Here is a 27822-nt window from a genome sequence, read left to right on the forward strand (position 1 = left end):
AGAGATGGTCATTAACTTTATCTTTACATCCTTTGTTAGGTCCTGTAGTGATAGGGGAGTCGGTGGCCCAGATGCCCTTCTTTTCTTTGCTAGTAAGCTGTAGATTGGGGTATCCCTGCTGGAGCTGAAGAAGTTTTTTCTCAGCTATTTCTGCCTGGTTCTTCAGAACTGCAGTGGATACTGACCACTGACAAACTTTTGCACCTTTATTTGTTGGGAAAGGAGGTAAATGAAGGCAGTCACACTCCAAGTAATAATGCATGTTTTGCTGCAGTAACACTGAATATAATCACTAGACATAACAGACTGTTTTTGGCAGATCAGAATGTGAAAACCAGACAAGAGGTAGCATTGGTACATGGTTTTAACCAGCACTTAAAGTATTCAGTATTTACTTTTGGCCTGTTCTTTGTTTATGGGATCACTGTATAGTGAGTGATCATGATAACAGTGCAGAGCAGTAATTCCAAACCTTATAAATGACTACTGTGGACACACCCCAACAATCTGCTTGATTTAGGTGCTCTCTTGTGACCTACCTTCACCTAACCTATTAGGTGTCTTTATGTCTGGATGAAGTAATCTCTTAAGTGTTACATATTTATTCAGTGGAGGTATACCTGGTTTCATATATTGCTGGCCTTTCTATTACTGGAAAGAGCTGCACACCTCAGAGATTTGATGTCAAGTTAAGATCCTTGTTTATCTTTTAAAATGTGTGGCAGGTAACATTTTGATAGTTTCACTGGTCCACCTCCACATTAGAATTCCCAAGTGGACAGAATGTTATCATTGTCATGAAAGCCATCATTCTGTTTTAGATCTTCTCTTATTTTGACTTATGTTGCCTTTTACTTGGGGTGTAGACTTCCTTGTATGGCCTACAATCTGGGGTTCCTTTTCCTCTGCCAATTTTGTGCCACACCCTTACACTGGATGCGTTACTGATATGCTTGCATAAATCGTTTTATAGGGAATTTCAGAATGAATAAAAACCTGACACTGACCTGGCTGATGTCTGGATAACTGACAACAGGTTCAGTTCAGCCACTTTGCAGCTCCCCCAACGCTTCCAGTTTTCTGTCGTTCAACATCCATTGATAGCTTTACAGCACTGTTTGGTACAGCCTGTCACCACTGACAAAAGTATACCAGACCAGTCACCTGAGATGCTCCTATATCCGTCTCTTTCACTGGAATATACCACTCAAAAGATAACAGCATCTCAGCAGCACATATCCATCTTCATCAGAACAAATCTCTGGTTCCATGCCCTTCTGTACATTTGGCATTTCATATTCTGTCACCTAGATTGATAGTCACTTCAGTCTCCAAAGAGGCTTTTAATACATACTCAAGAAAGATCCTTTGTAAGCATCATCACATTTAAAGGAAGACACTATAAAATGGCACAACTGATGCACTGTGTAATGATGCATCAGCCTCCCCTTTTTCTCATCTCATGGTCATAAATTTTGAGAGGTCCTTGTGATTATGAAGGGGAAAGAGAAGGAATTGGCCACAGTATGTCATGTGTTCTGCTTAAACAAAGCTACACTAATCAGGCCCAGAATAGAGATCCTAGATGGTCTCAAAATGTCTTGATATTGTTTAGGAATATCATCAAGCAGAATTGGGAACATTCAGATGTAGTATCCTCTGGCTCCAGAAAAGTGTACATACTGACTAAGCCTCCATCAATTGGTCATCCTGGGCAAGTACCTTCAAACTAGATCAAGCTGTTTCTGCTGTGGCTTTAAGGAAAAAATGTTTTCTCAGGTGCAGTCTCTCCATCCCCTTGATAGGGAATTCAGTTATATGGAAAAGACTGGAGAACCATATTTATGAATCTTTACTGTGAGGGTCTTGAACTACTTAACTCAAATGCTTTTCTTTTAGACAAACACTGGTCTCTCTGGTGGCTTGCATCTCATGTTATCATGTAGATAGGACAGCTAGGGGGAACAGGAACCACTCCAGTAATGTGCATTGGCTCTGTTGGCATTGTCTCACTTCTTTGCTTAAGATGCAAAGGCCACCTTCATGGATGGCCCTTTATTGGGGACCTCTGTTGTTTGTCCCTGAAATCAGTGACTACCTGAAGGCAATGAAGGAGAAGGATCTTTCTCACTCTGTATAGTTGACATTCTTTCCATCCTTCTTAGAGGACATTTGGCAGGTCGTAGAAGAACCATTGACAACACTTGGTGCAGAACGCCATAAAGACAATGGTAACAAGGTGAGAATCATGGCCATTGGATCTCTGAAAGCCAACAGCTGCCAGGTTATTAAGACAAGTTCTGAGACCCTTGACTGCAACAAGGAGATAGAAAAATGCCCCTTCTGGTAGTTGCCACCAGTCATGATCCACTTTGGCAGCCACCTTCATTTCAGGAAGGGATCTGCAAAAGTTGTTTCTCCATATATCAGTTTAAAAGAGAATTTCCATTATACTGGAAAGTTATTACCTCTCTTCCATACAACTTTAGTTTGGCTTATCCATTCCTGAATAGCCCCATTATTCACAAATTTAGAAGATAGTAATCTGAAAGCAAGCCTTTAGACCTATATAAAACAGTGTCACCCAAATATGCCTCTGAAAACTGTTGAGGCTTAGATATTTAATTATTCTTTTGGGTACCAAAGAAGAATGGGACATCAGACCCATGCTGCACATTTTCATCATGAAGGCAACAAAAAAAGTTTCTCATGGACATCATTTAGTCCATTTTCCTTCTGTTATCCAGAGGAGAATAGATCTGCTGTTTGGATATCCTAACATTAACTTGCACATGAAAAGTAGAAAACAGCAGACAGGGTTCTTTATTCTTCCATAGCCAGTCATTTTCAGTTTCAGTTTCGTGCTCTGTCCTTTGGTATTACTTTGTGTCCAGAGTATGCAAAATGCATGCATGGCAGTATCAAAAACTCCACTATGTTACTCTTCTTTCAGTCAAATCATGTGATTTCCATACTGGCTGCTAGTAGCCAGCAGCTCAGACAGTCATTTCAATTTTTTACTCTTTTCCAGGTTCTGGAGTCACTTCTGGCCAAATCTTGTCTGGTTCCCATCCATCTTCTACAGTTTATTGAGTGTACCTTGAACACCAGACTGCTGTAACCTTCTTGCCTGTGCAGTAACTTAAAAATATCTTCAAAACAGGGTCTCCTAGGCTACTCAGCTTTCATCTGAGCTGGCTTTGTGTCTTTTTAGATGTCTTCATTCTGATGGTGTAAAGTGGTGTGTGTGTGCACGTGTGTGTGCGTGCGTGTGCACATTTTTTATACATATATATGTATATATGTGTACACATACACACACACACACACACACACACATGCACACACACACACACACACACACACACACACACACACACACACACACACAGACACACATGTCTGCATATCCTCTTAGTGTTTCCATGAGTTTTTCTTCCACACTCCAAAGACTGCAGTAGGTGGATTGGACACACTAAATTGGCCAGAGATGTGAGTGTGCACGTGAATGTGTGGTATGGAAAAAAATCCGTGGCAGGATTAGTCACCCAGCTGTGTGATCCTTGGCTTTAGTTGTTTGTCATTGTTGAAGTGACACCCTGATCCCATGTGTAAAAATGGGAAAAGGGGCTATGGATGGATGGATGAATGGATGGCACATGAGAATTTTTCAGTGGACCATCAGGGTCTAGTGGTTGTAGTATATGGATCCACCATCCCACCACTGCAGGTGGAAGAAGTGGGTGGTTCTGCATAGCTGTTCACATATAATTCATATATGTCTCAGCTACCACTTGCTCTTGTAACTTCTGACAATCTCCAACATGGGGTCCATATTTCAAACAGCATTTAATCCAAGGTCTGTGCCAAATCTGTGTTCTTCCCAGGAAGAGGTGCTTCTTTGAAATGCACTTTTAGTTTTATAAACCCTTTTATATTATCTCCCTACAGCCAACATCACGGGTCAGTCTAGTTCCATGTCAAGTAGTATGGTACCTCAGTTTGCAAAGCAGAGCAAGGTCTTAATACCTCAGCTGACAATCCATGAAATGTTGGGAATGATCATTTATGAAAGAGTTTGATCTATTAACTGTATATATTCCAAATGTCATGAATTCATTTATAGGGCAAACTGGGCAGGAATCCTTTATCACCACACTAGTGACCTTCAAAGGCAAGGTAGTGCTTATCATTTTCAATGACAGGGCGCAGATATTCTTTTCTGTTTAAGCTGGAGCAGCAATATACTTCTTAAGTCATCCTGCCTCAGTTGTTGCCACCTGGCTATTGTATTCTTTACCTAGGTCATTTGATTTCTTCCATTCTGGTGAGAGCAGGATCAGCAAAACCTGCACTGATCCTTGTAGATTCTATCCCTGACCTTGCCAGTCATGATTTCCAGATGTGTCAAACAGCTTATTAGTTTCCACCAAACCTCACCTGCAGAATCAGTTATATAATTATATATCCTCTGGGGACATGCCACCCATCTTTGTAGAGCCAGTACCTCACAACCTGGCCTCTGCAGTTCTCTTGATAGTCAGATCTCTTATCCTTTCTGCTGGAGAGGTCATTGTACTAAGGCCTCCCAAAAACAGTCTGCTCAGAAAACCAAACAATTTAACAGTTTTATGTTTTGCGGTGTGGGCTAAATGCATAGAACTACTACAGGCTTTGAAAGCCTTAGTTTTGGATTACCTGATTTCACATTATGATTCTGCCCTTAGAAATTCATATGGCTGTGCCCCGATTTCCAGCTTTCAAAACTACCACGTTTGAACCCCAGTTTTGTGGTGTTGAAGGATAAAGTCTTAATTACGTCTCAGATGCTTCAAATAGATTAATAGCTCAGGCTCTAAAAGAACTAGGCAGGGGTGGATGGATGTGAACAGCTTGCACCAATTTGGCCATCTTGGGGGAGGGAGATAGTGGTTTTGGTTAACTTTACTGTTCACAGTGGCCATAAGTTCAGGGTACATAGTCTTGGTGATCCCAACCTTGTGATAGCAGCTTTCACAGGGTGTGGAAGCATGCACATTCCACTAGAGATAATGTAGGCTTACCCAGTGGTTGGGCGAGTTCTTGCTTCTGCTACTCAAATTGTAGCTAGGGCCATGCCTTTTGAAAAAACCTAATGAACTGCATGCATGATAGCTCTATGACTGGTTTTCACCCAAGGAAGTAAAGGAAGACCTATTAATGGAAAAGCCTGATAGTAGGCAGCAGGGAAAAAAACTGCCAAGATGTAACCTTACTGGCTTCCTTGAAGACTTGTAAAGCCTTCCTGAGTCATCACTTTTGCATCGAGTCTCCTTCCATAAGTCTGATTTCTCTGTGGAATTTAACTTTGTGTTTTGTGAAATTATTCTTTGCCTGTTGCATCAACAGACTCGGCCAGGCTGAAGCTTTTTTCTTGGAAAACTTTCCTGTTAGTTCCCTTAGAACCAACCTTTCCTTTTCTTCCAGTTCTGACGCTGTCTAGTGTGAATCAAAATATTCGTCCACTAGTCTTCTTTCTCAGCTGTTCCAGCCCTGGTGAACATTGTATTCACGTAGTGGATGTGCACTAACAGATGCATTTCTACACAAACAAGGAATCTATTTACAAAATATCCTTATCTTGTCGTACTTTTGCCAAAGGCAGAGAAGCATAAAAGGTGTCCAAGCAAGGCTTGTCTAAGTGCCTATCTAGTTGCATTGTTTTTGCCACAATAGGTATGGAAGATCTCTTCTGCACTGATTTGATGTCCATTCTCCAAGGGTGGTTAGTTATCACTACACTCTGTCTTACAAATTCTTGTGTATGAGGTTTGTTCTGCTACAGCTTGTTCTGTGTTCGGCATTTTCACTAAATGCAAGCTAGATCAGGGTTCTGAGACCAGGACCTAATTTGAATCCATTCTTCTGAAAGTAGAAATGTCACTATAGGTGTTCCCCTCCATTTAGGCAGTCTACTTTATGCTTAGGATTTTGCCTAAACTGTATTGCAGCCAGAATCTCAGATAGATGTATTAGTTCTGTGTGCTGCTACTGTTGTATGGGATCTTTGAGTAGATAAAGTGTCTGAAAGACATTCCTGTCTCCTTTCCAAATCTGTTTGCTTCTTGTTCTCTGTCTGTCCATGTATACTCAGTGCATTTTTGTGTGTAGGTTTTTCTACTTAATCTCTTCACTTACTAGAGGTAAGAGGTTTGTTCTCCTGGGTTATGGTTTTAAGAACTGGAAGAATCAGGTGAGTTGCACACACTTAGGTGGGCCAGGGGAAACTTCTTAATGATTGGGAGACATTGTACCTGCCAAGAGGTCCAAAAACTACAGATGTCAATCCCCAGTAGTTCTGCAGCCACAGTGACATCTTGGAAATCCAACACTGTCGTGTATCTCGTAACTAATGTTAAGTTTCCTTCAAGGTAGAAACGTGCCCAGTAAATCATGCTGGCAAGTTGTGTAGGAATATTTTAAATGTTATCCTCCATTTATCTAAACATTTACCTTTCAGCAAAGTTTTTGAAGGTGAATTTAGAACTCCTAGTTAATATTGTTTATGTCTCTCACTCTGGTCTGTTAACTTGTTATTTTCTGGGAATTCTGATTCTCTTCATTGCAAAGAAATATAATTCTAATCATATTCTCTAATTTTCCTTCCTTTTTGAGGACGAGGAGGTAGTGTATAACTTATTACTGTTTCTGATGTGTTGTCTTTATGGTTTATTATATTTTATTTTCTGTTACAATGTATTAAGTATATCAGTGCATATGTTGTTGGTGGTGTTATCATCATCATCATCTTTTGCATTCTGTATTCAGAACTACAATATATGATGATTACTTGGACTTTTTTGAATATAAGTTGAACCGTGGCTGAAATGGCTCCATTTTGGATCAAGCTGTTTGTCCTGCTTAACAATTTTTACATTCATTTTATCCTGATCACCCATGGTGGCTATGAGGTCTTGGATCTAGGCTGTTCAGCCTCTGACTCTATTATTTTCCAGTCTAAACTAATGGATCTCTATCACTTTGTATGAAGGACTGTCTTTAGTCTCACAGCCTTCTTGCTGCATTGACTCTTGTTCATCCTGCAATTAGCTACCACATGTTTTTAAAAGTTTTACAAAGCCTCTGACCAGGATTGGTTATAACAGCAAGGAGAAAAGATTCTCCATATGAATTCCCACCAAATTTCTTTAAATATGTTTGCTCCTTGAAAGTCATGTTGCCCTGTTGTAAACATCTGTTAGAGCTCTCCATCATTAATGTGAGCTTTCCATGACCAGACAGAAGGGAGGGACTTACTTTAACACCATATAGTTGTGTAGTTCCCTAAATAGAGAGTACATTTCAGACCTCTAGTCAGAAATCCATGCCTGCTTTAAGACATGAATTTTATGACTGGCAAGATTTTATGCTGCCTTTTAAGCTTGGTGATTTGGCAAATCTCAAAACTGTGTCCTGCGTTTACCACTGCTACGTATCTATAAGCACAATTAGAAGATGTTTTTAAACTGCATTCCTTATGTATAATGAACCATTCTTATTCTTGTAGAGAAACTAGGTCTGTTGTATGGCTAACCCATTCTTTCCCCAAAAACATTCGCTGGGACAGCCATGAGACTGTAAACTCTCTAATCTGAAGTAGTTAACTTCATTTTATCTGCAACCTGTGGGTATACGGATCAATCTATATCGGATCCAAGCCGGCAACTTTTTTTCTAGCATCTGCTCCAAGCTCCGAGCTCCTCCCCCTACCCATAATACACCACCATCTTCTATCTTCCCTCAGATCTCGTTTGCCATGCCGTAGTAAGCATTGTGATCTCCTTTGCTCTGAGCTTCAGGGATAAGTAAGTAGGTTAATTCTGTTTTTGTGTGCAAGTGGTAGTTAGTTTTCCCTTCCTCCCCCCTTAGTGTACACTGTTCATTGGTATAGCTTCAAAAAAAAAAAAAGTTTTTTATTATTGAAAGTAGTTCTAGGCCCACTTCCCGTTCGTGTGTGTTATCTTTAGGGAGTGGCGATTAGTGTTAGACTATGGCTGATCAGCCTAAGTCGTTTTTCAAAAAATGCACTGAGTGTGGCCATAAGCTCTCACCGGCTGATGGTCACACTCTGTGTGTAATATGTTTGGGAGTGCCCCATTTATCAACACAGTGTTCAGTCTGTGCAGGCTTTAACCCAAGGGCCCTCAGGGACAGGAAGACCAAGTTAGTTGCCAAGGGTCGTCTCCCTGCCTCCATGCTGGATTCTGCCACGGTCTCGGTCTCAGGTACTCCCACCCAACCACCCACTCAGACAGGGACTCAAACTCCCACTTGTTTTGGTGTTGGTGGAGACAAAGATAAAGAAAAAGAAAAAGCAAGAGAGAGAGAGAAAAAGTAAAGGACAAATAAAGGTGCAAGGAGGATAAAGAGATGAAGAGGGATAGGCCTTGCAAGAGGTCCCTGGACAGGGAATCTTTCCCTACTCCACCATCCAAGACTTAGAGGCCAGCTTCTCCCAGGCTCCGCTCACCCTGTTTCTTGCCGGAGCCGTTGGAGTCTTCTGATCCGAGGCCTTCCTCACCCTTACTGCTCAGACCAGCCAGATCCGAGTCTGTCGCCTCTTTGCGATCGACTCAGAGCCTATCGGACTTGGACATGGACAGGATGATGTGGAGATTTATTCAGACCCAAATACAGATGGGAATCTTGCCAGGCCCCTCTCCCTCTGGAGGGGGGGACCTCCATGCCCTTTCTCTGCTCCATCTCTCCTTCTCTGATCCGTGCGGCTGCTTCGGGGTTCTTGGATCTGAGACTCTTTGAAGCTGGTAGCTCAATGCCGATGGTTCCACCAACCTCGACTCTGGCTGTTACCATGATTTCCTCAGATCTGGCCAGTTCGGATCCGAGTGACTCTCGGTGCCGTGGACAGGGAGTCAGGCCCGAGAGAATGGATCCATCTTTGGCTCTGACCTTTTCAGATCCAAACCATTCCCTTGGACCTCAGGCTAGCCTCGCTTCGGCTCCAATCCCTGTTTCGGACCCGGAGAGAACTTCTTCCTTGCTGGGTGCCAAGGAGGTACGCTTCCTTCGGCGTTCAAAGTGGTAAAGAGGGTTCTCTCCCAAGGATTGAGACCTCAGCCCATTTCCTCAGATTCCACTCAGACTCCATTGGATTTGGCAATGACTCCCTTCATCCTGTCTCAGGGACAGCCCGTGCCAGAGGAGCCACAGGCTATTCCCCTTGAGGAACCCCTGCGGCTCACGAGTCCTCTTCAGAGAGTCCCACTGAAGATGGCCCCCGTAAGCACAAGTGCAAAAGGAGGCACTTGGACTCCCCTGAGTCCCTCACTACTGACACGGATTTAGATGAAGGAGAAGGTTCCCCCAGGTCACCTCCCGAAGATATCTCCTTCGGAGACATCATGGAGATCCTCTGCCAGAAGGTAGGTTGGTCAGCCCCAAAACCTTTGACGGATGAGTCCGTGTTCCTGGAGGCCTTTGGCACAGGCCCATCTACTTACCGGGTGTCCCCACCAGCGGACCCCTTGGTGGACCTTATCACCGCACAGGCATGGAAGGAGCCTGACACTGTAGAGCCCATCCCCAAATGCCTTGACAAGATTCTTTCTCCTCCCACCGACAGACAATCTTGGTCTAAAGGAGCCCCCATTGATGCTATGGTGGTCGCAGCAGCCACCAAGAAGGAACTGGCGCAAGAGAGTTCCTCAGTCCATCCTCCTTATTTGTCAGCGACCTTTTCCATCCATGCACTGAACTATTTGGCAAATGTGATATGGCTGCAGTGTGACCTTGTTTTGTAATTCGCTGAGTCTCCCCCAGAGTCCTTATCGCAGCAGAACAAACAACTGTCTGCGAAAATGTCGACTCTGAAGTTAATATCAAACACGCCCTTGCGTTTCCTTTCCCACACCATGGAAGGAGCAGCTAGGGCAGCTGGGACAGGCGTAGCCATGAGGTGTCACGTCTGGCTCAGGTTGTGTCAGTTTGCGGACCCTTTCAAGGCGTCATTTACTAATGCTCCCTACGATGGTTCCTCCCTTTTTGGGAAGACAGTACATGACACTTGTCCAGAGTGAAAAAGACAGGAAGACTTTGTCTGCCATCGGGATCTGCTTCTCTAACCCTCAGTGGTCCTTTTCTAGGAATCAAAGTGGGCAAAAGAAGATGTGGTTCTGGAAATCACAGTTTTCCTGGGAGTTTCAGGACAACTCTTCCCCCAGAGGCAGAGGGGGACAGGATCAATGCTGACCCAGAGGTGGAGGGTGTCCCAGAAACTTCGGGTGTAGGGAACCTTTTTCTGACAGGCCCAATCAGCATCCCTGAGGGGCTGCTTGACTGTAATACTCTGGAGGCAGTCTGGGGGGAGATTATCCTTGCACCCAGCGGCATGGGAGTCCATAACTGCAGATTGTTGGGTGCTACAAATAATATCCAGAGGCTACACTATCCCATTTGTTGCCCCACCAAATGCTCCCGCTCACAGGGAGGCCACAGCTCTAGAGATTTCAAAGCTGCTTCACAAACGAGCCATCGAACCGGTCCCCCTCGACCAGTCTGGATTAGGCGTTTACTCCAGGTTGTTTTTAGTGCCAAAAATGATGGGGGACCTCAGGCCCATTTTGGACATGTCACCCTTGAACATGTCTGCCACCAAACAAAAGTTCTGGATGGTCACCCTACAGTCCATTCTGCCTTATCTCCGAGAGTGCAACTGGATGTGCTCGTTAGACCTCCAAGATGCTTACTACCATTATCAAGGTCCACAGAAGCTCCAGGGGGTTTCTTCACTTCCAGCTGGGAGCCAGACACTTACATTTCAGAGCTCTACCCTTTGGTCTCATCACAGCCCCCAGGATGTTCACCGAGGTAATGGCAGTAGTACCAGCTCACCTGAGGCTTCAGGGAATTCAGGTATTCCTTACCTGGACGACAGGCTCTTCGCTGCATCCACCAAGCATCTTCTGTGTCTGGCCCGAGACTACTTTCTCCTCTTGGCATATCAGCTGGGGATTACAGTCAATGTCCACAAATCCCTTTTGCAGCCAGTACAAGTTCTAGACTTCATCGGGGTACGGCTAGACACTTTGCAGCTAAAAGTTTTCTTAACACCAGACAGGATCTCACATCTCAGGTACCACATCGCTCTAATTGTGAACCTCAAATTTCCAAAGGTGAGCGATGTGCTTCGGGCCCTGGGCTCCATGGCTGCCTCAATTTCTATTCTCCCTGGTGCACACCTCCATATGCGGGTCCTTCAGTGGACTCGAACTATCCAGTGGTCTTGGCTAGACCTGCCCATGGATTTTCCGATAAGGATCGGTCACACCTGCAGGACATCTCTCCTTTGATGGCTCCTTTCACTGGAGGTTGCAGCCGGATGCCCGTTCATCTCCAGCCCAAGCCACAGTGACCACGGACACTTCCCAACTTGGGTGGGGGGACACTGTTTGGGAAGGACAGTCCTAGGCATGTCGTCCCAGATAGAAATGTTCTAGAGATGAGGGCAGTGCTTTTAGTGTTGAAAGCCTTCCACACTGTCCTTCCTCTTGGTTCCATTGCAATTCAGTCAGACAACAAGTCGGTTGTCTTGTATATCCACAAGCAGGGGGGGAACCAGATCTTATCCTCTGTGTCACGAGGCCATGTGAGTGTGGGAGTGGGCAATTTCCCGGTCGGTTTCTGATTGCAACGCACATCCCGGGACGCTCCAACATTTTAGCGGACAGATTGAGTCGGGCTATTCTAATGCCGTATGAGTGGTCTCTGAAACAGTCAGTAGCAGAGGAGATGTTCCTTGCATGGGGACAGCCTTGCTGTGATCTCTTCGCATCTCCTTCCAACGTGAAGTGCAACGAGTTCTTCGCTCTGATTCCATCACCAGGGGATGCACCCAGAGACACTCTAGTCCATGTTTGGCCCCCCGGATTACTGTATGATTACCCACCATTACCACTCATTCTGAAGTTTCTTCAGAAAGCCTGTCGACTGGGGTGCATAGTAATCCTCATTGCCCCATTCTGGCCTCATCAAGTTTGGTTCCCCTTCCTTTGGTCTCACCTTCTAGCTCCTCTATGGATTCTGGATCCCTGTCTGGATCTAATCTCTCATCCTTCAGGTGCTTACCCTCCCAATCTGGACAGTCTAAAGCTGACAGCTTGGCTGCTCCAGTTCCCTTGATTGCCAGGACTCCTGGTCTTTCATCTCCTGTAAAATCTATACTATTGGCTTCTCTTAAAGATTCCACTAGGAAGGTCTATCACAGTAAATGGAGATTTTTCTCTATCTGGGCCTCTCAGAGTAACCTGAATCCTTTTACAGCCACTGTTCCAGCGGTGTTGGAATTCTTAACTAGTATTTTTCAGCAAGGAGCTAGCTCCACGGTGAAAGTACAGCTGGCAGCCATTTCTAATTTTCATGCTGGTGAGAATAAGATTGCACTCGCCTCTTCTAGGCTATGTAAAGCCTTTTTAAAGGGCGCACCTTCCTTCTGCGCTCTCCCATCAAAGATTCTGTTTGTCCTTGGGATCTTAGTTTGGTTCTTCAGTAATTAGTATCTCCTCCTTTTGAACCTGCTGCATCAGTAGATCTAAAGATTTGTCTTGGAAGACAGCCTTCCTAGTGGCTGTTACGTTGGCTAGGAGGGTCTCTGAGCTGCAGGCTTTGCCTGCCGTGCCTCCTTATTTGGTCTTCCATAAGGACAGGGTCTCTCTCCGTACAAATCCTTCGTTTTTACCCAAAGTGGCATCTCACTCAAACATAAACCAAACAATTAATCTACCTGTTCTCTTTCCAACTTTTCAGAACAAAGGGGAATATAAACTTCATTTGTTAGATGTTCATAGACAACTTTGTTTCTACCTTCATAGAACACAATCCTTCCGTAAGTCCGATCAGTTATTTGTCTCATTTTCCAAACCTCGTTTGGGCAAGGCCATTTCCAAGGTTTTTTTTAGCCCGATGGAGCACTCTTTGCATTCTACACATTTATGAAGCCAAGGGGTTATCGCCCTCTGGTCTGATTAAAGCTCACTCTACCAGGTCCATGGAGATTTCCACTGCTTTTTGGTATAAGGTTTCTTTGGATGATATTTGCGCAGCAGCAACTTGGGCAAATTCTCATACTTTCATCTCCCATTACAAGTTAAATCTGATTTCCAGGGGGGAGCATCTTTTGGCTCTGTGGTGCTGAGGAATATCCTTCCATGAGGGCTTCCCAGGATTTGTTGAGTAGCTGGGGACTCTTGTCCCACAGGTCGCAGATAAAATGAAGTTAACTACTTCAGATAAAGAAGTTATGTACTCACCATAACGTTCCATCTGAGTAGTTGTACTTCATTTTTTTGCATCCTTCCCATCCACCATCCCCCTGACCTTTTCATGTGAATAAACATGTTAGGTTATTTAGTTGAGTTCCTAATATGTATAGTTGCAGCAAACTCGATCTGAGGGAAGATAAGAGATGGTGGTGTATTATGGGTAGGGGGAGGATCTCGTGTGTAAATGAGAGGGAGGGTAGAGGAATGGTGAGGATGCAGGGAGTAGAGTTGGTAAAGGTGGACGAGTTTAAGTACTTGGGATCAACAGTTCAGAGTAATGGTGAATGTGGAAGAGAGGTGAAGAAGAGAGTACAGGCAGGGTGGAATGGGTGGAGAAGAATGTCAGGAGTGATTTGTGACAGACGGGTACCAGTAAGAGTGAAAGGGAAGGTCTACAAGACAGTAGTGAGACCAGCTATGTTATATGGGTTGGAGACAGTGGCGTTGACAAAAAGGCAGGAGTCAGAGCTGGATGTGGCAGAGTTAAAGATGTTAATATTTGCACTCGATGTGACTAGGATGGATAGGATTAGGAATCAGTATATTAGAGGGTCAGCTCATGTTGAACAGTTTGGAGACAAAGCAAGAGATACGAGATTGCATTAGTTTGGACATGTGCTGAGGAGAGATGATGGGTATATTGGGAAAAAGATGCTAAGGATGGAGCTGCCAGGTAAGAGGAAAAGAGGAAGGCCTAAGATAAGGTTTATGGACGTGGTGAGAGAAGACATGCAGGCGGTTGGTGTGACAGAACAAGATGCAGAGGACAGGAAGAAATGGAAAGAGATGATCCGCTGTGGCGACCCCTAATGGGAAAAGCCGAAAGATGATGATGATGATGATGATGATGATGATGATGATGGAGGAGCTCGGAGCTTGGAGCTGATGCTAGAAAAAAAGTTGCCGGCTCGGATCCGATATGTATCCGTATACCCACAGGTTGCAGAAAAATATAACTACTCAGATGGAACGTTATGGTGAGTACATAACTTCTTTTTGTCTTCACTGAAGCATGGAACAGGAGAGAGAGAGAGAGAGAACATTCTTTCTAACCTTGATGTTCTTTGCCAAATGTGATTTTGTTTTAAGAGACCATGTATTCTATGCAAAGTGAGGCAGTTATTTGTCTTTTTCATCCATTTAAAGAATGGTTCCTTACTGGCCATACATAAACTCTCACAATGGATTGTCCAATATATAGACTTTTGTCATCAGCACACCATTTAGCTTCTTACTAATGCTATATATATTGAAGTCATTTTACTAGAATACTGGAGGCTACTAGTTCATATTTTAGTAATTATTTCATGGCTGCCACATGCACTGGCCACTTGGTTATCCGTGCACACCTTTATGAAGCAGTATAACTTGGGCATCCAATATCAGATAAGGACTACTTTTAGAAGAGTGGTTCTCCAGGTCTTTTTTCTTAATTTATCCAGTTCATCTTAATTTTAATGCACTTTTGTTTTATTTGAAGATTGTTGCTTGGAATTATTTTTTTTCTTCTAATGGCAGAGGACCTTTTGAAGCATGGTAGTACTGGTGTGGAAGTAATGTTCACCATTTCTTCAAACTATCAAGGCCCTTTCATAGTGGCTTCTTATTTTTGCTCTTTATCTTCCTTTTGTTTTGTAGACTTTGTTATACTATAATCCAAGCTGAATGGACTGTTGTAAATTTAAATTCAAGATTACAATGAGTTGTGGATCTCTGGGAAGCTTATGTGACTATAATAAGGCAGATGGTGTGAGACTCAGTAAGTGCTGATCTGAGCAGCGTTTGAAGGGCATGGGGAAGTATCCATCAGTGTTTGAAATGCAGAGTCCCCTCAAAGATCTGCAGATATGGTAAATTACATCAGTAAGGTGGTCAGAAAGTTGACTGATGTCTGGTTTGAGACCCAGATTTGTATTTTGGATTGTGATTTGATTGACTGAGAGTATCACACAGAGGGTTAAATGCATGATATGCTAATAAAATTTGTAATGTAGTCTATTTTCCCTTTTATCTTTATTTGCATTCTGTACCATTAAATCATTTAACGAAACTGTATACCTGAAAAAGGCAGCAATGCCTAGCAGAACATACTGTATATTGCTAATGAGCATGAGTAAACAAAACAACTGTGGTCATGGAAAGTTATGTAAAGTATTAGTGGAGTGGTGTCTGGTTCTATGATAGGAGTGACCTTTTCTGTAGTTGCTATGAAATCACAATATGAAACAAACTGGATAAAATGAAACTAAGAAAACATACAACGGCTGCTCACAAGTACCAGTAGACAAATAAAAATCCACAAAGTTGCTGTTGGAGTACTCAAAAGAGTAGCACAATGTCCGAATAAAAGAACTGTGATGGTTTTTAATGCTATTTTTAATAAAATACAAAAGCGTTTTTGCTACGGACACAGCTGTAGCTTCATCAGAACTCAATTTGTCAAGCCGTTGTATGAAATCACAATATGTCTGAAGTGTAATAAGTTTGTTTGTTAATGTTACATAAATTAATGCATTGGTCTCAAACAGGGGGGAGGTATATCAAGGTCTGCCAAAGCTTCTGGAAAAAAGTTGTTAATTTAATTTAGTATAACGATATGGAAGGCAGTTATATTTTGTAAAAATGACCCCATGATAAACCATATGATTAGGGAATTATACTATGGATGATGAGGTAATGCAGAAAAGGATGAGGGAGGTGCTATAGTCATTCCTGTAGCGAATCATCAGGATATTGTGAAAGACCAGTTACCAAGTCAAACAGAATGTAGGGATGCACATTCAGGAGCTTATTATTTAATTTTACAGGGTAGCAGTGAACTTTCAGCTGAAATATTGCATGCAGTTCTGAGCACTAAATATAGAGCAGACTAGTGGAGAGAGAGGGAAAGAGAGAGAGAGAGAGAGAGTGTGTGTGTGTGTGTGTGTATACACGTAGCAAAATGAAGATAAGAAGGTGCATGAAATCCTTGCAGTATAAATAATGAACAAAGTACTTGGATGTGTATTTGAGAAGCTGGTCTGCAGAATGCTGGGGCTAAGATGAAGGTAAAGCTTAGACATGATGGGAGTAATGTAGTACACTGGTTGAAAAGTTACAGTTTACTTGTTGGCACTGTGGTGTTGTCCTACTGCAGTTGTAGTCATTACTGTATAGTGAATGAGAATTCTTCTTATATAGCTTAGAGCTGGTTAGAGAAACCTCGTCTCAGTCAGGGACTACAGAGACTACCACTGCTCTGGAGGCTACTGATGGGCATTTGGACTGCAGTAGTTTGTTTTTTATTTATTTAACATTTGTTTACTGGTAAAGTTCGACTTGGAATGAGCCAATTTTCAGCTGAGACCTTGGGAGAAATGTTCCAGACGCCTGTCTTTGTAATGTGGGAGGAAACCGGAATACCCAAAGGAAACCCACATGAACGTAGGGAGGACATGGAGACTCCACACAGAAGGCACCCCAGCAGAGAATCAAACCAGAGAACCTCTTGCTGTGAGATGACAACACTAACTGCTGCACCACTGCACCATCCAAAGTAGTTCCTGGAAGGGTGAAGCTAATAGTGATGATGTAACAGAGGCACATGCCTCTAACTATACCAATCTACTGCTTTTATGCTGTCCCGAAACAGATTGTTCACAATAGAGGGATTTCAGAAGTGGATTCTAAGAAGACATGCTGAGAGCCTTCCAAGGGAAAACCCAGAGCAGAATGGAATGGGTGCCCAACAAGAGGGGAAACATTGTCTTTGGAAGAATTGCTTTCTTAAAAGAAAATTCAGAGAAGGGAGAAAACAGAGTTAAAGTGCTTTCCTGATTTCAGAATTAGGAAGGACAGGGAATGAATCTTTAGGATTAGCTGCTTGAAGTAGGAAGATTGATGTAATTATCTACATGAAAACAAATGGCCTGATTGGTACTGGGGATTGCTGTATAGTGTGAGTTACAATCTCACTTTCACATGATAGTTTACAAATGGGCAGGGTATATATAGCTTCCTCAAAATGTGGTATTATATGGCAGAATGAATGATTACATAATCGGCTTTGTCAGAGGACACAGGTGACAAAAACTTGTTTAGGCAGAGGGAACCAAGAAAAAGAAAAAATTAAAATGAACTTCTCAATTCCACTTCTAGGTGCGCATTCCATCTCAGACTGACAAGCCTGGCACCAGCCCTGTAAAGCACTCTCATTTAGAGGTAAGACTACATCTTTATGCACTTCTGCTTCTTGAACTTGCTTAAATCAATGCTTAGGCAGGTAAGATAGGAAAGTGTGGAACAAACACGCTGAATTTCTCCAGTCTCCATTGCAACAGAATTAAGTAAATACCACTGTTAACTCACACCCATATATGGTATATTGTTTTATTTTGGCTTATTTTAATTGCTGAATGACATGTTTTTAATGTGCCTTTTTGTTTATTCTGTTTTGTTGTAACATTTGTCAACAAAAATTAACAATCCACATGTTTGATTTTGATCAAGTATGCAGTGTTGTATTTCATGAATAATCAATGAAAACTGTCTTAGTGTCAGTAATTCAGAATTTTTAAATTTATGCTGGAGGTATTCTAAACTCTGAACATTGCTGCTGACAGAAATTGGCATGTAATGCAAGTATGCCTGCCACTATCCTTCAGCTGGCCAACATCCATCCATAACCCTATTTTCCTGTTTTTGTTAATGGGGTTGGGGTGTCACATTAATAGTGAGAATTATCTATAGCCAATGTTAAAAATGCCAGCATCTCACATATAAATGTTAGAGGCTCATGAGGGAAGCAGACTTGTTTCAAAGTAAGACATTTGATTTTTTTTGAAAAATGTTGAGATTTAAATGTATAAATATGCCACTGTTTTCTGAATCAGAATATAATAGTTATATGAGCACCTATGCCTAGTAAAACCTGAAGCAGATAATCAAAAATGTGATTTCTTCTGCAATATGAGTGTTCATTTATTGGTATGTAAATATATATTAGTTTGTGACATTTTTTATTAATGTAAAAAAATGTAGCTGCTTGCTGGTGGTAACCACAGCAGTGATAACTGTAATGTGAAATTGTAATTACAAGATCTATGGCTGATCCTGGGAGAGGAAGCCAAGGGGCATAAAAAGTGCAATTAAAATTTTCTTCAAAGGGAGAACTAAACCAAGGCCAAGTAAACAAACTCATTAGAATGTAAATGTGACACTCTGTTTCTTTGTGGCAAAGAAAATATATAAAGCAGATAACTCATAGTTGAGAGAAAAAGGAAAGTTGAGGAGGAGTTCATCCTGGAGCTTGTGACTTGTGAATAACGTTTACAGCACTTATATCTCATTGAAATTCAGATAAGTTTAGCTTATGATCCACTAATTCTTGTAGTTCAGAATCTGCTAAAATGATTAACTGTAGATAAACATTTTCTTTCCTGCAATCTGTTTGTTCAAAAAGTTTATTTTCTGTCTTTTGGTGCTATTCATTATCTCTTTTTATTTACCTGTTAACTGTATTGTTTCACTCATTCTTACCCAAGTAAAATATTTGTATATATTCAAAGGTTGAGGCTGCTCATCATTTACATTATTACTTGAAAAAAGAATTTATGCTACTTAAGAGTAGTAAATTGCTGGCATCCACCTCTAACTGGACAGACAACCGTGCTTCTCGCTATCATTTGGGTTTATAATTATTTGGCTTATTAACTAGGATAAAACAATAAATTGGAGGAGCCTGGTAATCTGAGGTGGTGGCAGGATACTGCCAGGGGCCAGGGCAGTGGGGATGTAGTGTTGGATAGTATTACTGGACAGAAGCTTGTGTGTGTGTGTGTGTGTGTGTGTGTGTGTGTGTGTGTGTGTGTGTGTGTGTGTGTGTGTGTGTGTGTGTGTGTGTGTGTGTGTGTGTGTGTGTGTGTGTGTGTGTGTGTGTGTGTGTGTGTGTTACTCTTAGGTAAGAAGTGCTTGACCCAGAATTATGTCATTTTATGGCTTCTAGTACAAAATCCTTAAGTGTTATGGTTTGAAAATCTATTCAACAGCAAATATGTGGTGAAAGTGCCCAAAACATAACTAGTAATCCAAAATTAGGCACCGGAGACCAGCAGTTCCAACACACAAGTAATTTAATGTTCAAACACAGCAAAAGGAACACACATCCACAAATAACATAAATGCTGATAAAAACACTTCCCCTTACATTTTCGTCTCGTATAACTTTATCAGAAATATATGTACATTTTGATATGAATATATTTTTATATGAACAGTTTTAATATGAATATTTAAATGTATTTTATTCAACATTTCAAGACTATCACATGCAGTTTAGAATCCACTCTTTCTGTATCTTGGTAACTAATTGAATCATAGATTTCATTGGTCTTTTCAAACAGGAAAAGTTATTTAACTAGGTAACTATGATGTATTTGTCCAGCTGATGAAGTTATATGAGACGAAAATGTAAAGGGAAGTGTTTTTATCAGTGTTTATGTTATTTGTGGAGGTGTGTTCCTTTTGCTGTGTTTGAACATTAAATTACTTGTGTGTTGGAACTGCTGGTCTCCGGTGCCTAATTTTGGATTATTTGAAAATGTATTCTTCATACCTTATTCTTCTTTAAAATGTGCTGTAGGAAAACATGGCTTTCTTTACAGAAGTTCTGCATATTTTGTGTTCAAACGAAAAAACAGAGCAGAATAATTTGTCCTGGATGTCAGTCTGTATAAATGTTATCTTAAGGCAGCATAGAGGTTCAAATGCCCCTGCTTCACAGCCTCAGGATCCAAAGTTCATTCCTGATCTCCATTTACTGTCTGTGTGTGGTATTGACGTTCTCCTCCTGTCTTTGTTGGCTGCAGTTTTTGGTCTAGCTTGCCAAACCCCTTTTCACCACTATCCTGGAGTTTCATTGCCTTCTAGAGCTCACTTAGCCCACTGTAACTGCACTTAAAATAAACTCTGCAGAAATATCTTTCAAGTAAAAAAAAGCCATTATTAACATTGATTCCTTTGCATCATATTTAGCTCTTCCCAGTGATGGGAGAAGCCTGATTTATCTACTGATAGGGAATTTCAGCAACTCATGGCTCACCTTTGTATATAAATTGTGCTGGTTGTGAGTTCAATACATCGCACAGGTGGACAGTGTTAATTAGGATAGTCTTCTATGGTTTGCCTATTTTCCTATATGTTGTAGTTTATTAAGAAGTGCCTTAGTATTCACTGTTTGCAGTTAAGTTAACCGTGGGTGGGGGGACAGTAAAAGAAAATAGATGAAGCTGAAGGCTGCAGTTTAAGTTCTGCAGAAGAAAGATCAAAGATGCAATGACTGTGAAAGAAATAGTGTAGAAAATAGAGAAATATAGCATATTCCCACAGCACAGTGAATGTTAGCTATAGTTCTCTGCTACCATCATATTTTAATAGCTGCTATTAAAGACATTGCAGGAATTGTCTCATTTACTGACAGCCACCTACCTCTTAAACAAACAGATACAGTGTATGAGAGATGCAGTTATATATTGTCAGTCAAAGCAAGGTTCTCCCATTCAGCCACATTTACCTTTTTGATGGATGCCCTTTTTGAACTTCTAATTCTGCATTGATCTCAGTACTGTTTTAGGAAACAAAGTTCTGTCTCCATGTTTTCTTACTGTGGTACATTGAGAAAAGTGACCAGGAAGAACACACTGAAATACTTTGAGTAGATAGGTACTCCATTAAAATGAATGTTGTGGGATTTTATATTTCAGTGGATTTTCACCAGGCACCAGGGATTGTAATTAACTTCCAATGTCATAAAGACATGCAGGTACAATTCTGCAGACTGTCCTGTCTGTAGGTGTAAATCATTGTGTATGTATTCTATAATAGACTGGCATCTCACCTAGGATTGCTTGCTGCCTTATGCATTTTGTTTACTAGCACTGGCTGTGGTTCCCAGTGATCCTGAATTGAACACAGCGGGCATTTAAAATGGAAGGACATATTTCCCATGTAAAGACTAATAAAGACAAGTATCTTGTATAGTAATTAGCTGCTTTTATGCCACATTTGAATTCAGCAGTAATATTAAAATGCATCCCCATTTATTTCTTTTGAAACACTGTTTTATATTCACCCTGAAGTCATCCTGTTATTTATCATATCAGACATCTTAACCGTTATATTTCAAGAAACTGAACTGCTGCCGTTGGAGTTAGAAATTACAGACAATATCTGAAAGCTGAATTTCTTTGAAATAAATATTTGCTAGACTCTTCTTCTAATGCTGATAGCTAAGAGAGTACATAAGCAACTGACCCAGCTGGACAGACTTTCTATCATCAGGTTTCTGTTGGAAATGCTGCTTTTTGTTCATAAGGCTTGAGTTTATAAAAAAAATCAGTAAAATGTCTTTCATTTATTTCCCCCAGAACTTGTTGCCAGCTCCAATGCTCCTCCCTACAGTGCATGAACTGGATCTCTTCAGGTGAGATACGGGTTTGCTTTTAATCTCTTTTCAGTATGACAACAAATGGAGCTATAGTACTGTGATAACTTGCTTAGAATAGATGTTCTTCATATTGATCATTGTTGCAGTAACCTAAGTTGTATGGATTATATCATGCATAGGATGTAACAATCAGCCAGCTTCCAGAGCTTCAGGGTACTTCCACAAGCTCAAATTCAAGCAGAGCTGATTGAAAAGACAGGTTTGGGTGCCAAGCCCTTCTGAGCTTTCCTGCTATCAAGACAGCTGCTCTGTGGGCTTTCAAGAATCCATAGTTGGCTAAAGCTGTTCCACTGCTGGGGAAACAACTTCCCTTTGGTGAAAACAAAATCTGCATCACTTTAAAAGTTATTTGAGGTATCATTTTGTGAAAAACAAAGATAGGAATAAAAGACTTCCTTGACTGCCTTGTTTCTTTTATGCACTTTTAAATGGGAGTGCACTTTTTAATTTTGTGGTAAAAAGTTGTTAAAAGTTATTTAAAACTACGTTTTTTATTTTACTTTTGGAGGATGGGTATAGTGCTTGAAGTGATTTTTACTGTGTTTTGTTTGTGGGAAAATGTTACCTTTGTGCTACTTTCCTTTTTTTACTGACTATTACTGCTTAGCTTCCCCCAGGAAACAAGCAGCATTTTTGGCTTGACCATGGAACATACTACTGGTCCCTCAGTTAGACCATCTTCTAGTCACAAAAAAACAAAGTTAAATAGCCTTTGCTATCACAGCAGGCTGGTAATTTGCCACAGCTACAGGCCACAGATCTTTTTCTTTGGATCTCTGTGGTTTTGTCCATACATTCACCATGGTCTGGGGCTCAGACATATTCTGTGTGACTGTTGGGGTCCCCTCTGAGGGCAAGGTTGAGCCACTGTTATTGGTGATGAGAGAAGGGGCAAGGAATGAATGTGTCCCTGCTTAGCCAGAATGCTGTGCATACACCCGAGGAAGCTGTAACTGGTAATACTGGTTCTATTAGCCCTAACTTTTGTGTCATAAAGCTACAGAAAACTAAACATTTATAGGTTCATAGGTAAGTACTAGGCTAGCTGCTCTAGTGGTCCATTTTATGCTTATACAATTTCCTGTTTTGTGCTCGAATTAACCAATCCCATTTGGTAGGAGATTGGCCTTACCTATACCATGGTTGATAATTATATATTAACCCTGATCAGAAGAACTGGGATTATTAGTAGTACAGGGGGCAGTCCTGGGGTAAATGTTCTGTTTTCCATCCACAGATCCAAGTTTTGCTTGAATATAGACAGGGATAAACTTTATTTAATGTAGATGAGGAGTCTGTTACAGAGCAGTGGTATCCTGTGTGAGATATACCTGTCCCTCCAAACTATTATTTTGTTGTAGAAGAGGTTTAGATCCCTAGACTGAGTATTTCTGATGCCATTGAACTTGCTGATATGCAGTAAATGCATCAGTATTGATTCAGATGATTCCTTGTATACTAGACACAGGTCACCACTTAGCAGTCTTTAGGATACCAAGTATAGTGGCAGGGCTTTGATGCAGTCAATGTAAGACATATTGTTTAGGACTTGTATCCTTTTAATAAGGTAGCTGTGTGGGCATTTCAGGTGTTGATTGTATCTGGACAGATACATGCCAAAGGGGCAATATATTCAGTAATTGGCCTAATGAGGACTGAGTAAAGGGGGACAATGACATTCCCTAGGTCTAGACACAATCCCTCTGTTTATAAGCTGTGCAATATAGAAGGACATTCTTACAACAGTGAACACATGTTGAGAAAAAAAAATAACTTTCCTTGGGTCAGTTTCACTGGATAGGAGTAATTTATTGGGATTGGCTCATGGTCTTCTGCAAGCTATTGACCCTTTTTGTAAGTTGATGTCTGGTAAAAGCAAAAGGGATTCCTTTTTCCCTGAAGAGGTTCAAAATTTGGAATCTGTAGGGCAATGTGAATGGACAGATGCAGTATTTTCTCCCCAGGTTTCTGATTTAGATTCTGAGAAGAGTGCAGTATCTGAAAGTGCATGTGAGAGCTTCTCTTTTTCTGAGTCTATTTTGAAAATGAATCATGGCTTTCAGTGGGAGAACAACAAGATTTTTCAGACCTTTGAAAAATATTATGATATGCTACAACTGGAATTTCCAGGTCCCTTACCCATCCCCCCAGTGCTGTCAGCATTAGTGGATGTGTTTGTCACAGCCTGTGATTTCCGTGATAGTCATCCTGCTGCCCCTATGAAAGCATATAGAATGTACAATGTTCCTCAGTCTTTCAAGTTTTTATATACTTAAGTCAAAATTAACCTGGCAATTATAGCTTTTGATAATCTAGCTGCTGCCAAGCATTATGTTAATACTAATCCTTCTGCTGGTAAAGCTGTTGATAAGTTTGGGGGGGAAGTGTATGCCTCTGCAGCTTTGACTATTAGAATTCTGAATTGTCAGGCTCATATTTTTAAGTGTATACCAATTCATTATGAAAGTATGAGGAATGTTTTGGCTGCAGTTTCCTCTTGTGTGGAAAAATTTGTGATGGTGTAGTTTAGTTTCTTCTGTTTTGAAGGTCACTATTCATTGTTTGAAGAGTGTTTATGACTGTAGATACTGCTTCCAGAAATACCTCTCAACTGCCCAGTTTTTCATAGAATGTTCTAGTTTTTTCCCTCATATTTTTGGTCCGGTCCTCATAAAATTTGTCTTTTTTGGCAAATCATTGAGGATTGAAGCAAGAAAATAATGGCAGACTGTGATGATGTGAGGTATTGCCAGCTATGCCAGGAGAAGTATGCCAGCAGATGTGTAACATATGCCAGCATAGCTAGCTGGAGTTTTGTAAAGAATTATATGTAATTTGTATATTAAACTGATTTGTACAGGTGCTTGTGTTGAAAATGTATTTGTAAAGCTGAATGTGGTAAAAATGTACCAACAGTGAGTCCTGCTAAAGAGAAAATAAATACACCTGTCAGATTGTATTGCAACTGTTGAAATGAATATATTGTATCAGAGGATACTGGAAGAGAAGAGGTTAATCTCAGTCCAGTTAACTTTGAAAAATAGTCTGAAATTAGATCACCTGATTTAGGCCATAAATATTGTAATTTACAGTTCTGATTGCAGCCAGAGACAAAATGTCTGTGAAAACCAGGACTAGGAATACTACTGTATTGTCCTTATGGGTGAACTAATTGCTACCCTGGAAGGCTGGAAGTTCTGAAATGGTTTTATAGCATCCAGAGGACTTAACTGTACAGCTGTGCTAGTGGGGAGCTTTATTGGGGACCTGGGGAGAGACAGAGAGAGAGAAACCCAGACCCTGGGCTGTGTGTGTTCCCTGTATATTCTTAAGGGAAATTGTGCTTGATGCAGAGAGCCGCATCTGGAAATACTGTGTGTATCCATTTTTGCTCCCAGTGAATGTCCCTCTCCAGTATCAGTGGTGAGGATTCAAGGTCTTTGATCACTGGCCCAGAGAAGGGGCATCACATATTGTGGAGCAGTGGTGTGGAGTGTTAAGATACTAATTGAACTTCTTCTGTAGCCTGTAGGCATTTGTCACTGAAGGAGTGTCAGCATCTACAAGGTAAACATACAAAGTTTCATTTGCACAACAGTTTTGTTTATGTTTTTGTTGGTTTAGTTTAGTAAGGGAAAACAGACAAAGATGTCAGCAGAGGATTATGGCACGCTGACAAAGAACCAGTTGGCCAAGGTGTGTGAAGCCAAAGGACTGGTGCATGCCAACCTGACTAAAGAGGAAAAGATTTCAGCTTTGTCGCAGCTGTAGTCCAGGCCAGCAACCAGCAGGATAACCAGTCTGGTGATAGGGATTTGCAGCCCTCAGAAACAAGACAGTTCACCTTTTCCTCAGAGGACTTAAAAACCTGTCTGGAGTTAAAGAAACTTGAACTAGAGGCCAAATATTTGGAATTAGAATCAGCTGAGAGACTGGTGTTTGGACGCTGAAGACAATGAGCAACAGTGTCAACATGAGAAGGAAATGCTGACTCTTCATTAGGGTCATGGAAGTAATGAGGAAGAGAATAACTGAACCCTAGAAGCAATGAAGGTCAGTAAATTTCTTCCACAGATTACAGAGGGTGATAAGTTTCATAGTTTTATTCATCTATTTGAAAGAGTATGTAAACAGTATAATGTAAGGGCTCTAGGTATGGTTCCTGATCCTATTACTCCATGGTAAAGCTGTAACTGCTGTTTCTAAATTGTCTGACACTGATTCTTTAAACTATGATAGAGTTAAACGGGTTCCGGCGTGTAGATCGCGAGACAAATGCCCGCGAGCTACATCGCCGAAACCAGAAGGCCGCAGCACCGCTAAACCGTAGAGCGGTGCTGCCGAAACGTAGTAACGCGGCGGAAAGATGCGGCGGTGTGAAAACAGCCAAAAGCAGACGGCCCCTAAGGCAAACACGCAGCCCGTCAACACACAGCGTACACGGCCGGCAAACACACGCGGATCGGCGCGAAACACAGCACAACGGTAGTGCTCCAAAACAGTTGCATAAACACTCATACACCCAAAACAGTTGCATAAGCACTCATACACCCAAAACAGTTGCATAAACACTCATACACCCAAAACAGTTGCATAAGCACTCATACACCCAAAACAGTTGCAGAAGCAGTCATAAAACCATTACTTACCCTCACAGCCCCAGTTGTCCACGCAAACTCAGCAAACAGTCCCCGAGAAGCAGGAAGTAAAGTCCCCAGCACGTAGAGCAATGCACAGCACACTTTACCCGAGAAATGCTGCATAGAAAAGCAGGTCATGTGTCAGGTAAACCCTTAAAGGTACAGACAAAGCAGTGTCAGGGTCAATAGAACACACACACTATAACCTGTCTGTGTACTAGTAGTAAGCATGTCACAGCAGGGTGTCTGTAGTATAGGACAAACCCAGATAACAGGCATGCCTGCAACAAACAGTACCTACCCTGCTAGAGCCCCTGAGTGCAGTTGTAGGTGTGAACATGCTAACCTGGTAAAGCATGACACACTAACCCAGTAGCAGGGGATATAGTAGCTGTAACCCATCCCTGACTCCACAGTAAGACATGCAGCTTCTGCTGAACACGTCACGTTGTCCCTGTTACAGGAGTATAGACAAGTACCCAGCCCCATGTAGGAAGACAAGGGTGCAAGACAGAGGTACCTCCCTAAGTAACATCTGCCACTCAAGCAGACACCAAGCCCTAAACCGTGATTGGCTGGCAGCAACAACAGGGAGTTAAAGGGGGCTGGCACAGTACACACAGAACCTGTGCTCAATCAGGCATCGTGGACTCTAAACAGAGTACAAGCATACGGCAACCCCAGGGATGTGTTAACTGCAGACATTGCAACCATAGGGGAGAGACAGTCAGAGACGGTTGGAGTGCACGGCTGTACAGGGCCATTGAGACAGACAGAGTTACTACACACAGTATAAGACAAGGAGGTGTGAACCGAGTGGCCTACTGTCTGGAAGGGACTGTGTCCAGGTTCAGTAGTATATCCCATACCAAGCTCCACCGCTGTGATGGATTCTGAGAGACCATCTACAAGTGCTGCAACCATGCTGGAATGTATGTATCTGTATAGCCCTGGTCTGATTGGCAACAGATACAGCACAGTGCCCAGCCAACGTGGCAAACCCATGCTGGTGTTGAGGGGTACCTCTACCATTTGGAACGTGAGACACCACCAAAACAACTTCCCTTTGGTGAAAACAAAATCTGCATCACTTTAAAATTTATTTGAAGTATCATTTTGTGAAAAACAAAGATAGGAATAAAAGACTTCCTTGACTGTCTTGTTTCTTTTATGCAATTTTAAATGGGAGTGCACTTTTTAATTTTGTGGTAAAAAGTTGTTAAACGTTATTTAAAACTACATTTTTTATTTTACTTTTGGAGGATGGGTATAGGGCGTGAAGTGATTTTTACTGTGTTTTGTTTGTGGGAAAATGTTACCTTTGTGCTACTTTCCTTTTTTTACTGACTTTTACTGCTTAGCTTCCCCTAGGAAACAAGCAGCA

The 27822-nt window shown here is 41.7% G+C and overlaps 1 protein-coding gene across 1 annotated transcript in view; it reads left to right on the forward strand.

Annotated features, from left to right (window-relative positions):
- DENND6B (DENN domain containing 6B) overlaps positions 1–27822 on the forward strand; it is a 1114433-nt gene that overhangs the window by 805968 nt on the left and 280643 nt on the right. The window contains exons 8-9 of the mRNA XM_044088568.1: positions 17454–17516; positions 21719–21774. Of these exons, the coding sequence (XP_043944503.1) occupies positions 17454–17516; positions 21719–21774 (119 nt within the window). The remainder of the gene's footprint in view (positions 1–17453; positions 17517–21718; positions 21775–27822) is intronic.

This window comes from Protopterus annectens, chromosome 11.part0 (assembly GCF_019279795.1).
Source record: "Protopterus annectens isolate FY-2018-M chromosome 11.part0, PAN1.0, whole genome shotgun sequence".
Lineage (NCBI taxonomy): Eukaryota > Metazoa > Chordata > Ceratodontiformes > Protopteridae > Protopterus > Protopterus annectens.